The 12,500-nt window shown below is 36.8% G+C and overlaps 1 protein-coding gene across 7 annotated transcripts in view; it reads left to right on the top strand.

Moving 5' to 3' along the window:
- The window catches only part of FOXP2 (forkhead box P2), a 411,711-nt gene that overhangs the window by 217,853 nt on the left and 181,358 nt on the right, over positions 1–12,500 (top strand). For all 7 annotated transcript variants that reach the window (XM_017817863.1, XM_017817866.1, XM_017817865.1 and 4 more), the window contains one exon: positions 7,882–8,059. In XM_017817863.1, the coding sequence (XP_017673352.1) occupies positions 7,892–8,059 (168 nt within the window). In that variant the 5' untranslated portion in view covers positions 7,882–7,891. The remainder of the gene's footprint in view (positions 1–7,881; positions 8,060–12,500) is intronic.

The raw sequence follows: 12,500 nt of genomic DNA, 5'->3' as shown, positions 1-12,500 counted from the left end.
ACACCCTGTAAAAAGAAACAGGGAAGGATGTTTTAAGATAAGTCCTCCAAACTCTTTTTGTCCCTCCAGAATTTTATTTTAATTACTTTAGATGTTTTTCTTCTTATGTCTGCTTATTACATATTTTCTGCCTATGTCTACATTCAGTTCATCTAAGTCATGTAACATAACTATTTAGCTGCAGAAATCAGCTTGTATTTAAAACATGCCTATATGTGTCTAGTCCATAAAAAGATAGTAAACCTTATATTTTCGCCAGTGGTTGGCAGCGCTTTTGATGTGCCTTTCTGAACTGTATTGGCCTTGGTTAAATTTACAAGAACAGAGCTGAGCTTAAGGTTTTGGACAAGGGTTTCATGGTGATAAATTATTCCTTTAAAATATCTGATAAAAGTTGGAATTGTTTGAAAAAAGTATTTGCTATTACAGGTGGTTTTGACCTGTTATTTAGAGCATATATGTTTCTGGCCAGCATTTTGAGTATATCAGCAGTCCAGAAGAAGAGATGCAGTTTGGCACTGCTCTTGTTTGCTAAGTGTGTGGTTACATCTACCTGGTACCATCTATTTTACTTCAATATTTTGTTGGATATGATTTTAGTAAATGCTAAGTTTTATCAGCATGTGGCTGTAAGCTAATTTAGGAAACTTATATGCAGAAAATTTGGAAGATCAAAACTTTGAAGCAGCAAATGTTAGTCATGTGGCTTTTCAGACATTACTGTGTATGTAGAAGAAAATTTGTGATTTGCCCATTTGTAGTCAATGAAAGCTACAGATTCAATCAGATGCTGACGAGGGTTTTGAAAGCGAGTGTTTGAGCTTTTGAGGGCTCATCTTAGAAATACACATTTTCCATTTTAGTCCTCTTTGAGGCTTATTTGACCTTTTGGTAACTTGGTTCCCATAAAATAAATTTCTTTTGACGTACCACCTTTCCTATGGGCCATCCAGTGGGAAGGCAAGGGTGGATCTGGTGAGAAGAACTGAAGACATATTCTGCACCAAAAAAAGATAACCTTGCAAGTAGAAAATGCTGAAAACTGTAGAAAGGATTAATTAGTTTATGGACATTTTTTTGAAAATTAGTTTATGGACAGGGGAAAAAAAACCCTCAAGGGATACTGAAGGGAAAGGGGGAATGAGCAGGAGCCCAGATGACAAGTCAAGTAATTGTGAGGGTTAAACAAGTACTGTCTTATGAAAGAAGGTACTATCATAATATTCAAAGATCAGGGGAGGGGAATTATCAATGATGGTTGTTGCAAGCTCCTCACAGAAAAAGTATAAAAAATTGGCCCTGGGTTTGCAGTTTGTAAGCCCTACAGACCTCGGAAGAAGCTTTTTTTTTTTTTAAGGGAATTTGCCTGCTAGGCAGGTCTTCCCTAGCTCTCACAGTTCTAATTATTTCCTACTGCACTGATGCTTTCTCACTACTAAATTCTCCATTGACTGTAATAAAGTCTCCCTACTCTCAGGAGCTTGGAGAGCTGTCTTTTTCTTTTTTTTTTCTTTTTTTTTTTTTTCTTAGGACTTGGAAAGATAGAGGGAGAAAGGGAGTGAGAGGAGTGTGCTTTCCAAGGTGGGGTTTCCCAAGCTGTTGTTGCTCAAGTAAGAATCTTATCCTAAAATTGGCAGCTCATTTCTGCGTGGGCTGTAGGTAATGCACTCTACAGGCTTTTGCCACTATCCTGTGTGTAAGGTACGGATCTTACAATACTGTACAGGCTACTCGTATAGATAACACTAGCCTTCATAGGGATTATTTTTCTAACAAGTGAAAATAAATAGCAGGTGGAAATTAATTAGACCTTCCTTGCTGTTTTAGGATGTGAACTAACTGTTGTTCAAAAATCAGACGAGTGTGACAATATACTCCTGAATTTTAAAAAGCAGATAAATTATTGTGCCCCAAACTGACCTACTTTTTTTATTAGTCCAGAAGAATTGAGATGGCGTGAAAAGAAAAGATACAGCCTCTAAAATGCAAGATAGCTTTTAGTTAAGATTGAATGTGATATTCTACCTTCAATACCTTTATCTGACTGTTGGTGCCAGTCAGTTAAAAGGATGTTCATTTAAACATCTGATAGATAAACCATAGTACACAGACAGTGGGAAAAACTGTGGCTTATAGTAGAGATAAATATTTTAGTCAATGCTTGTTTTTTCAGTTGCAGTTTAGCACAAATCAAGTGATTTCCTAATGCCTTCTCATGCCAGCTGAGTGCACCTGTTAAGGTAACGCTGCAGGAAGGATGCATGTTTTGTTTACCTGGCACTGTGTGTGGGTGAAGATAGGAGGGATGCTGAACTGCTGGTTCTTGTCCCAAGTAAATAAATCTCATCTGTGGTAATTTTCAAAAATCCAGTTGTCAGTTTTATTGGAAATCTCTGTTCAAAAATGGCCTTCAGAGGCCCACCATATGAGCGTCCACTTAAAAGTTTCTTATTACAGCTTGAATTCTCCAGAATATCAGTGCTGTCTGTGTCATGATCGAGACTCTATTGTCCCATTGTTGCCTTTTTTATCCATTTTTCAACTGTTACTTTACTCACGACTACCATCTTCACTAGTGAGAATATTCTAAATAGTAAAATGATTATATGGCTTTTAACAGATGATTTTTTTTACCATGAAAATTCTATTTTTTCTCACGAAAGATGCTGACTTTCCTCACTGATGCAGATGATACGTATTCTTTCTGATTAAGCTAAGATATGTCCTGTAATGCACAACTGGAAGCTCCGTTTTCCTGAAAGACCTTCCAGCACAAGGTGTTTGAGCATACTTTACATTTTTACAGGGAAAACTTGAGTACATAGTAATGTATTAAATCTACTAATATAAATACTTTATTTTACATCTACTAATATAGATACTTTATTTTATGGTATTTCAGTAGCGTTTGACCTAATTAGTGTTTTAAACATAATTATATTTATTTATATTTTATATCTATATAGAATATATTTTATATTATTATTAATCATAATTTATGTGTATATTTAAAATATGCAGTGATTTATGTTTCTGCTTAACTCAAGATTTGAAAGCTAAATGTTTTAGATAAAGTGGGAAAAAACCCAAAGCTTTACAAATATTCTCTTAGCTTTCCCAATTTTTTGTTCTCACATATTCAGCTATGTCCTTCATATTTGGCATTTTGATTTATTAAGCAAACTTAAGTATTAAAGACTTTTAGCATACCAGCAAGACTTCAGATGCATTGTGCCTTGTGTCAATGATGAATTAATTCCAGCAGAGCACAAAAGTTACTATTATTTAAGACTAGCTCCTCACCTCTGCTTTTACATCACAGGCCAGTTTGAAAAGGCTGTAGGTTAGGCTGTGTCTTAAGAAGGGAAGTGAGGCAATTGCATGGCCGTTTGGGGAATCGCACGTTTGTGGTACTGAGCAGCGTGTGCTGTGGCTCTGTCTTGTCTATGGATCAACCAACATGGGCACGTCGATGCCAGCACAAGGTTACGCGTCTGGGGGTGTTGCCGTGGTGGTGGTCTGTGCTGGCAGTTGTAGGCTTCAAATCTCTAGCCCTCGGCTCTGTCACAGTGCAAAGACGGTGCCCCTCGGGGGGCCAGGACGGCCCTGCCCTGGGTCTCATCTTCTCGTCTGTCCCGGCACGTGGGACGGCGCCGTCGAGGGCCGGGGCTGCGGGCGCGGGGCGGGGCCGCTGCCGACCCCTCGCCGCCCCCTGGCGGCGGCTCGGGCGCTGCGCAGCTGCTCCCGCTCCCGCTCCCGCTCCCGCTCCCGCTCCCGCTCCCGCTCCCGCTCCCGCTCCCGCTCCCGCTCCCGCTCCCGCCGGGCGGCGGCGCGGGCGGGGCCCGGGGCGGCGGGAGCGGAGCCCTGCGCGTCGGGCACGGGCCGCCTGCACGGCCTGGGCCTGGCAGGGCCCGGCAGAGCCCGCGAGCCTGGCGTGCCATACACCCTATCATAAAGTGAGGAGGTCTAATTGCGCTACGGCGCGCTATCCTGCTATTTGTACAAATAAAAGACCCCGTCTTGATGCAAAATAAACACAAAAGCACTGTTGTGACTATAACAGGGAGTCATATACTAATTTATATAATAAGTGGTTGTGCACGCTTTATTCAAGATTATGGCTGCAAGAAATGGCATGAATTGCTGGGTGTGTTTAATGCTGGATTATAGCAATTTGAAACATGTCAAACACATGGCTAATGCCTCATGCTTCACTCATTCTTGCGTAAACCTGCATAGCCACCATCCATTATACCCTTGGTAACAACACAATTCTGCAAGTAAATATTGTTACACTAAGTAACCTTTCAATTCAAGTTGTTTAGGAAGAGAAAATGCAATCTTGTGCAGTCAGTTCCAGTGTCAGTTTAATGTTTCAAAAGGGAAGTGGTGTAGAGAATAAGTATCTGTACAGTGACTTGCTGGCTTAAAACATACATGTGTGCACGTGCGTGCACACGCGCACACAAAAAATGTACAGTTCACTTCAGAAGAGAAAAGTAAAAATGTAGCTTCTAACTTCACAGGAGGAGTATTTTTTTTTTTGTATGGGTGATAGCATGGCTACCCAGGCAGTATCAGACATTCAACCTGCTGTGCAACCACGCGCTAAAATAATCTAAATTTCACTCTCTCGTGCACAGAACAGCAAATATTTTCCCCGTACTTTTGTTCAAAATACCAGGTAGCAGAGCTTATATCTCACCTTTGGCACCCAGAGTTACGGAATCACAGAAGTAGGTGCTGCTGAATGTGTCTGTGAATGTGGGTGCATGTGTGCCTGTGTAGGCACGCTCATGACTGACAGCAAGTGTGACAGCAAGAGAAAAAGAGAAGGATTAGAAAGTATGAATGTGTATAAATGTATGTAAACAGGGACCTATATATTTTTTCTTGTCCTATTGGAATTCCTAAACTTTCAGCCTTAGTATCTGGCAGCCATCGTATTTCCTTTGTATTTATTTATGATTATTATGCTAACAATCTCCACTACTGTTGTAAAAGCAAGAAAAAAAGTACATTAGTTTGCTTAGTAAGATATTGCAGGTTCAAATTATGCTGATACATAGATTTCAGAAATTATCCTTGTTTAGGTGTTTTCTGTACTTCAGTTTCGAGGGTTTAGAGTTGATAGTATGTACACACACGAGTGCATAGATTCATATATATACATATGTGTGTGTGTATGCAAGAGAAGAGAAAAGAAAAAGATTCTATTCTCTTACTTTCTCCAGCAGCCCTTTTTTAGTTGCTGGCAGGGGGAGGGGGGTCGGCTGTGCACAACCAACACAGAACATCACTCAAGCCAAAGTTTCTGTGTTGTTTTTGAAAATACCCTTTTACAACTAGAAAAAAACCCCACACTTTATTTTTAACATAGAATTATAGAGATTCTTTTTTCTTCATATAAATACTTCAGTATTTCTTCAGCTTTATTTCGATATAAATTACTCTTTCTAGTATTGTTACTCTATAGTTTCCTTCTGTCTGTACACAGTTCTTGGGTCAGATTTGTTGTTTTCTATTGCCAGAATAGTTACTGGTCATGTTACATTAAAGCAGATTCTGCTGGCTCACAGACATTTTAACTTAAAATGCAGAGCCCGAACTACACTCTGGGGCTTTACAAGGATACAAAATCCACAAGACATAAAACCCTTTGGTTAATATGAACTGGAAGATGTTTAACCCTTCTCTGCTAATTGTAATGAAAGAGTCAGAAATTTATGAAATTTCTGGATGTTTTCTAGTGTTTTGATTATCTAACATTTACACCCCTTTGCCCTTTTAATGCGCTTGGCTAAATGTACCACTGTTATTGTCTAATGTTCGAATTTGTAAGATGAACCTGTCTGTTGGTTAAACCTTTGTTTGACTAAAAGAGGATTAATGTTTGAGTTTCCCAAATTTCCAAATCCTTGTAACGATACAGTTGATGAAGTGTTTTAAATAAATTTCCACTCTAAGTAAATATTGTAAAAATCGGAAAGGGCTGTCTGCTTCCACAGTTGTGGCATACCCGCATTAGAATTTTCATATAACTACTAAGGGCAATCAGACCCTTTTCTCTGAATATTTTAAACATTGTACATGTAAAATTTATGCCTAATTTGAATACTTATTAGCTGCCTAATCTCAGAAAAGAGTATTAGCTTTGTTTTTGCCTTGTAAAATTCATCACTGCATGTATCATATTTTCCATTTCTATTATTTTTCTTCACTGATGTTCATAAGTGTTTAAGAAGGGCTGTTTGTTCATAAACACATCTGGTGCTGCCGTTGTTTACTGGGCTATAACAGCTGCCCTCCTTTATGTTAACTGTGTTTGTGTTTAGGTTTTTTGCATCCTGTTTTTTTTCTGACCAGACCATCCTAAATAACTCATCTTTTGCTATTTTAACATTCTACACACAATATATACTTTCACTTTATCTTGTAGGTGCTTGTTTGTGGTAACTCATACTGCATTTTAATTAATATCCCATGCACATTGTCAAAGTTGTAATGATCCTTTTCCTGTCCTTTTTTTTTTTTTCTTTTTTCCCAGGGAAAGGCAATTGCTCATACTTTGCAAGGGAACAAATAGCTAAGTAAAATAATTAGGCTAAGCAGCAAGCTTTGTTTCCTTTCCTAAGTTTGCCTACACATCCCTCTCCCTTCAGAGGTGTCTTTTAAAATCACAGCTCAGCCAGGTTGTTGTGAGGACTCTGTCAGTACATCAGGAGTGAGGATGAAGGAAAGTATGGTCCATTCTGACCTTGTGAGAGCAGGAGAGGACTTCGGTGGCTCTGAGAAGAGACACTGACCTTTCCGTATTACAGATACAAAATGCGCCTTGAAATTCTGGTTTGTAAGGGCACATTGGTTCTTTATTTACTGCAACGATTTCAACTGATCTTGGCAGGACATCTCATTGCTATCCTGAAAGTACAGTATATTTATGCAGTGAAAATGATAAAACATTTATTACTGTAGAGAAGGTAATATGCATAATTTATGCTGTTTTTAGCACAATCATTAGTGATATTCTTGATAGATTTTATTTCCAGCTTTCATATCTAATACATGCCTGGAAAATTAATTTTATATCTTTCATTTATTTGCCTATGTTAAAATTGAGTTTTAAGTCATCTTCAAGTGAACAGTTTGATTGCTGCTCATGCATAAGCTTAATTACTTCCCAGGAAGGACAGTATTAAATGTTTTAAATGTCAGAAAAATAAATGAATATCAGCCGTTTGATTAAAAAAATAGGCAATATCTGACATGTTTGCAGCAGGAGCTTTTTCTTAAAATGCCTCCGAGGCAAAATTTTATTTAGTCACAAAAAAGGAGAAGCCCATTATACTATTTATCATTGGTTGATACCATATGATTTGTATCACCCTTACAAAATTTTAATTTTGTATGATTAGCTGTGCATCATTAAACAACAGCCTTGCATAAGATATGCTGTAAAATTCTGACAGAATCAAGATAGTGAATATTTTAAATAAGGCTGTATAGTCATCCATGGTTGTCAAAGCTAGATAATAGGAAATATAGAGCAGTGTGTGAAATCGTGCCTTCACTTAAACTGGTTTTATAGGTAGACTTTAAAATGTAGTCGTTCATAAATGCTATTGACCATGCTCCTTGCGTGGTGTGTTATTTTGGCCGTTAAATGTAAGCACACAAAGCTTGCTTATAGAAACCATAATTCCGGTGATTAGTAGCTGCATGAAATCAGAGTTTGCATCACATTTCTTGGTAAACGGCTCCTTGAGGCTTTTTTCTTCTTCTAAAGATGCTGTCTGTATAATTGGCAGAGAGGGACATCTTGATAATGGAAGTGTGAAGGTGTAACGCGTGTGTTAATTGATACTTCTTAATCACTTTTAGGTATTAAGTCATGATGCAGGAATCTGCGACAGAGACAATAAGCAACAGTTCAATGAATCAAAATGGAATGAGCACTCTAAGCAGCCAATTAGATGCTGGCAGCAGAGATGGAAGATCAAGTGGTGACACGAGCACTGAAGTAAGCACAGTAGAACTGCTGCATCTGCAACAACAGCAGGTAAGTTTGTTTTGTTTCCTGTTTGTTTTTAAACAAATAAAAGGGCTGTTTTCAGAGGGGCACCCTTTTGCACACCCTCGGTGTGTGCTGAATGTGAAGTGTTGTGGAACTGAAGAGTGTGGGGCATTATTTGTTGTTGTTTTAGTGCACGTTAATGTTGAAATGCAAGGGTCCCGTTCTCGTGGTGGCAACATATTGCTGATATGGCTGCACACCACCACACTCACCCGGTGATTAAAGTCCCGCAGTGTATTTATAAAAGTTGTGCTGAAGCCTTGCAGTGTATGTTTTCAGGAACTGTTAGTTTACTGTGTGATTCGGTAGCGCAGGACATGGTGCAGGGCTTTCCACCAGAGGGCCACATTACTTGAGACTTTGCTTCGTTTGCAATGAATTGAGCCAAAGTCAGAGCTGGGCAGTGAAGGGACCTTAGTGAAGGGAGCAGTCACTTCTCACAGTGAAGATGCTTTGCTGTCGTAGGTGTAAATAAAAAATGCTGGTTAGTTCAGAAGCACTGAAATAAAAGAGAGAATGTGTTGCTGCCTATGTGCGTGTGTGTGTGTGAGTGTAACATGGATGCGTGATTTTGAAAATATGGGAAAAGAGAGAAGCAGCTTTTCTATAGGTATGTTTCCATTCTCAATTTTAAAACATTTTTTTTAAGTTTATCTGTTTGTCTTCTCAACAAGTTAATGGAGAACTGCTATGTTTAAAACTGTAAAATTAAATTGTCCTCTGGCTGCTGACGCAATCTAATTATGAGATGCAATCCATTAATTTTTGTCACTGTAAGATTTCTGTTCCTTTTAAAACCTGTGCAAACATAACTCCTGCTTTGTCTGCCTAAGGAGTTGCCCCCCCATCAGGGGACACAGATTGTACTAATGCAGTGAAGCCCAAACAGTTTGTTTTGTAAACAATTGGAATCTGATTCTGCAGAGTGCCCAATACCAGCTTCGAACTCCTGAAGTCTTTAGTTACTCATCCTCTCATCTGCTGAGGCCACTCAGCACCTTTGGAGTTCAAAGCCTTGATTTTAAATACTGAGGCTTTTCATTACAATGTCAGGTATTGCATTAATGGAAGGAAAGTTGTCTCCTGTAAGACAGAATATTATAAACCCGCTGTTTTATAGAAACATGTTTTAACATGATAGATAAATTGCATGTGTACGGGCCTCTGAAATAACAGGTCATAATAGCTCTTAAAATTGAATCATTTTTAGTGCTGAATTAAGCAGTGTACACTAGCTACATTTATAGTTAAATATTTTAAATGGTGACAGAAAATGTGGAGAAATGAAATAGTTGTAGATTGAAATATGAGAGGTTGTTAAGGCTTAAATCTGTGCCCTGCTTCAAATTTGAGTGTATTCAGTTTTAACAATTGAGCACTTACAGTATTACAGTCTGAAGAAATACAGGTTTCAGTATCTTCATTAAGTTCTTAGCAGGTTTGCACCCCTCTCTATACATACACTATTATCTATATATGTACTTTATGTTTTTATACTATTTTCATAAATTGTATGTGTATACATATAGATATAAAAATTTAATACTGTTTTTGTTGAAAATCATGCCATCGTCTTTATTCAGGTTATAGCAGCAGTTTAAAATTTTTATTGAGAAAGAGTGTATTTAATTGGTGAAAATTTTTAGAAAACTAAATTTAAGTGAAACACTTTAAAATACAAAAATACCAACAGACTAATGTGCCACTTACATGTTTCTCAAAGTAATAGTCCTAGGCATGTGTAGCCAATTTGTCCATACAGTCACAGATTCCAGTAGATAGCATTTGCAAAGACCACAGAGAATTACAACTGAAGATGAAAATATCCAGTTGAGTACTAATAACAGACAGATTCTGAGGGGACAGGCTTAGAAGTGACAATCTTTTCTTCAAAACTGTGATTAGATCTTAAATAAGCAGACAGTCAAAGTAAAACCATGGGTACAGTTAATAGGACTCAAGAGGCATTTTATGGTGGGGTCTGCACTGTAGGATTTAAATACAACTTGAGTTAGGCGTATAAATCCTTCTATAAAATATGTTGATGTGAAACATAAATACTAGTAAACATGCAGTAGGATGTCCTTTAGATAACGGGCATAGCTTTGTGCTACTTTTGTTCTTCTTCCTCACTCTGTTTCTTTTTTTTTCCCCCTGTTTTTGACCAGATGCCTTTTGAAATATGAATTAAGAGGAAAATGATGGCTGGTTTTATTATTGTCACAGTAGTACCTCTCTAGAATGTAATTTTTAATATGTAACTTGTCTAACAAACTTTGAGAAGTAGAAAAACAGAGCAAACCCCATTGTACCTGCAGTTATTATTCGTAAGAATTATTTATTATTTAAATATGTGCAAGGTATAACGTACTCATCTCATAGTTTAACATTCTGATTTTGGCTTCCCTGAGTCATTTTATTGTGGGCCTTCAAATAAACAAATCAAGTTTGTTATAGCTTTTTCTAAAGGAAGCAAGATAAATGATCACTAGTTTTAATCATTTCTTTCAACTGGGCAGCTACATAAAGTGTTGCTAATGCTTAAGAATAGGTATATCAGATGAGTAAAATCACAAAATAAGTTTTCACTAAAGTGGCACGAATATTTACCAGGGAAAGTTAATCATGAGCAGTTTTAGAATATATACAAAGAGCAACTGGGTAAGTTAAATTTGTTAAGTTACATACGTGGTGTATTTATAGAAAGTAAATACGCTAAGTTAGACTTCATTAGGTTCTTATAAGCAATTATTTAGAGTTTGGACAGTTCTGTTATTTGCTTGATGAACTGTGTTGTTGTGATCTTTATATAGAAATGGGAAGTTTGACTTAAATCAGGGAGTTATTTCTCATCCATGTATCAAGACAGAATGACAGTATTCTATAATATATTGTAATATATACTTGGTGATAAATGGATTGGGTGCTGTCACAAGTCATTAGGTCGGCTTTGAAGATGTATGACTAGAACGTAAGCAACTTTTTATCTTACTGTCGATATTTATGAATTTATAAATATTACTAAAGTGAATATAGATTTTTACTATTAAAATATGATGGAAACTCTAATCTGCTCAGATTTGTTTCTTCTGCTTTTTTTGTCTTACGGTGAATATTCTGTCTTGTACGTGTACATTTGTATACTTCTGACGTTTTCACTTTCATTTTTTTCCTTGTATGTTAAAATCAGTGTTTCATACTGGAATGTATAATGCATGAAAAAGCATATCCTTGATTAAATACATTGACAGATTATTCTGCATTAGATGTAGAATTTTATTTTTATATTAAGTTTGTAGAATTAATTGTTTGTGTCACTAAGGTCAAAATAGTTGCTAAAAAACCATGATTGCTTTACAGGGTAGATTTGAGCTTGCATTTTGAGTATTCATTAAGTCAGTGCTACGAAGATAATCTTTTTAAAATGTTTTATGGGAATTTATTGCTTAGAAGCTGTTTCAGTTGACTATGTATAAAATTATTTTTCCAAAGCAGTTTTATTTCTTTGGTATATCACTTATTACTAGCATTTAATTAATACAAAATACAAATAGTATTTCCAAAAATAAAAATTTGATGCTAGCATTTAGATTATCTTGATGATGTAAAAATAGAAGTTTTGCTTTCTTATGTGTGATTATCGTGATTATTATTTGTGGGTTTTTTTCCTTGTGATTAAGGAGAAGGAAGATAACAGGGGAGTTTGTTTATCTTATGAGGTCTTGAATTACGTGTTGACAAAGCTTGTGTTTCTGTATGTTGGACAGTAGTGCTATTTACTAAACCACTAGAAACTTTCATTTTGACTCCTTGAAACAGAAAATTAATTTTCTCATACTCTACAGGATGTTTGTATTATAAAGTGATATAAAAACCTGCAACTGTTACACCTGTGGCAAAAGCTGATGCCATAAAGAGCACTGATGACATGTAAGTTAAATAGAAAACTTCCTATTGCATCTAATGATACTTATTGTTATCTAAATTGACCACGGCATATTCGGCTGAAAAATGCTCCTTCCTAGTGATTTAAAACAGAAGTTAAAATCATGGAAAATTTTGCAAAAGTGATAGAGGCTCTCACATCACAAGTTCAAAAGGAGCAAAATTCTGTTGGGTTTATTCATATGAATTTCAGAGCAGGCATTACCAAATTAGCAGATGCTGAACTAGCAAAGGAAAGTATGTTTTACAAATGCAGACACACACATGGTCTAATTTTTAATTTGTTATAGAATTGAGAATGTCCTAAAATACCAAAATGTAATTTCACCGAAGTCCTGATATGTCCCTAGAACTATTTCTTATTATTAGTCTTTATTTTTTGAGTCCTGCTCTGTGCTTCTGCACACACAGTTTTTTTCCCGCAGTTGAATTATTGGAGAAGAGCTAAATTCAAACGCAGGCTGTCTGTCCACCTACTGAC

This window comes from Lepidothrix coronata, unplaced genomic scaffold (assembly GCF_001604755.1).
Source record: "Lepidothrix coronata isolate B3197 unplaced genomic scaffold, Lepidothrix_coronata-1.0 Scaffold63, whole genome shotgun sequence".
Classification (NCBI taxonomy): Eukaryota; Metazoa; Chordata; class Aves; order Passeriformes; family Pipridae; genus Lepidothrix; species Lepidothrix coronata.
Note: the sequence above shows the minus strand (reverse complement) of the source record. Positions and strands in the feature narration are given on the sequence as shown.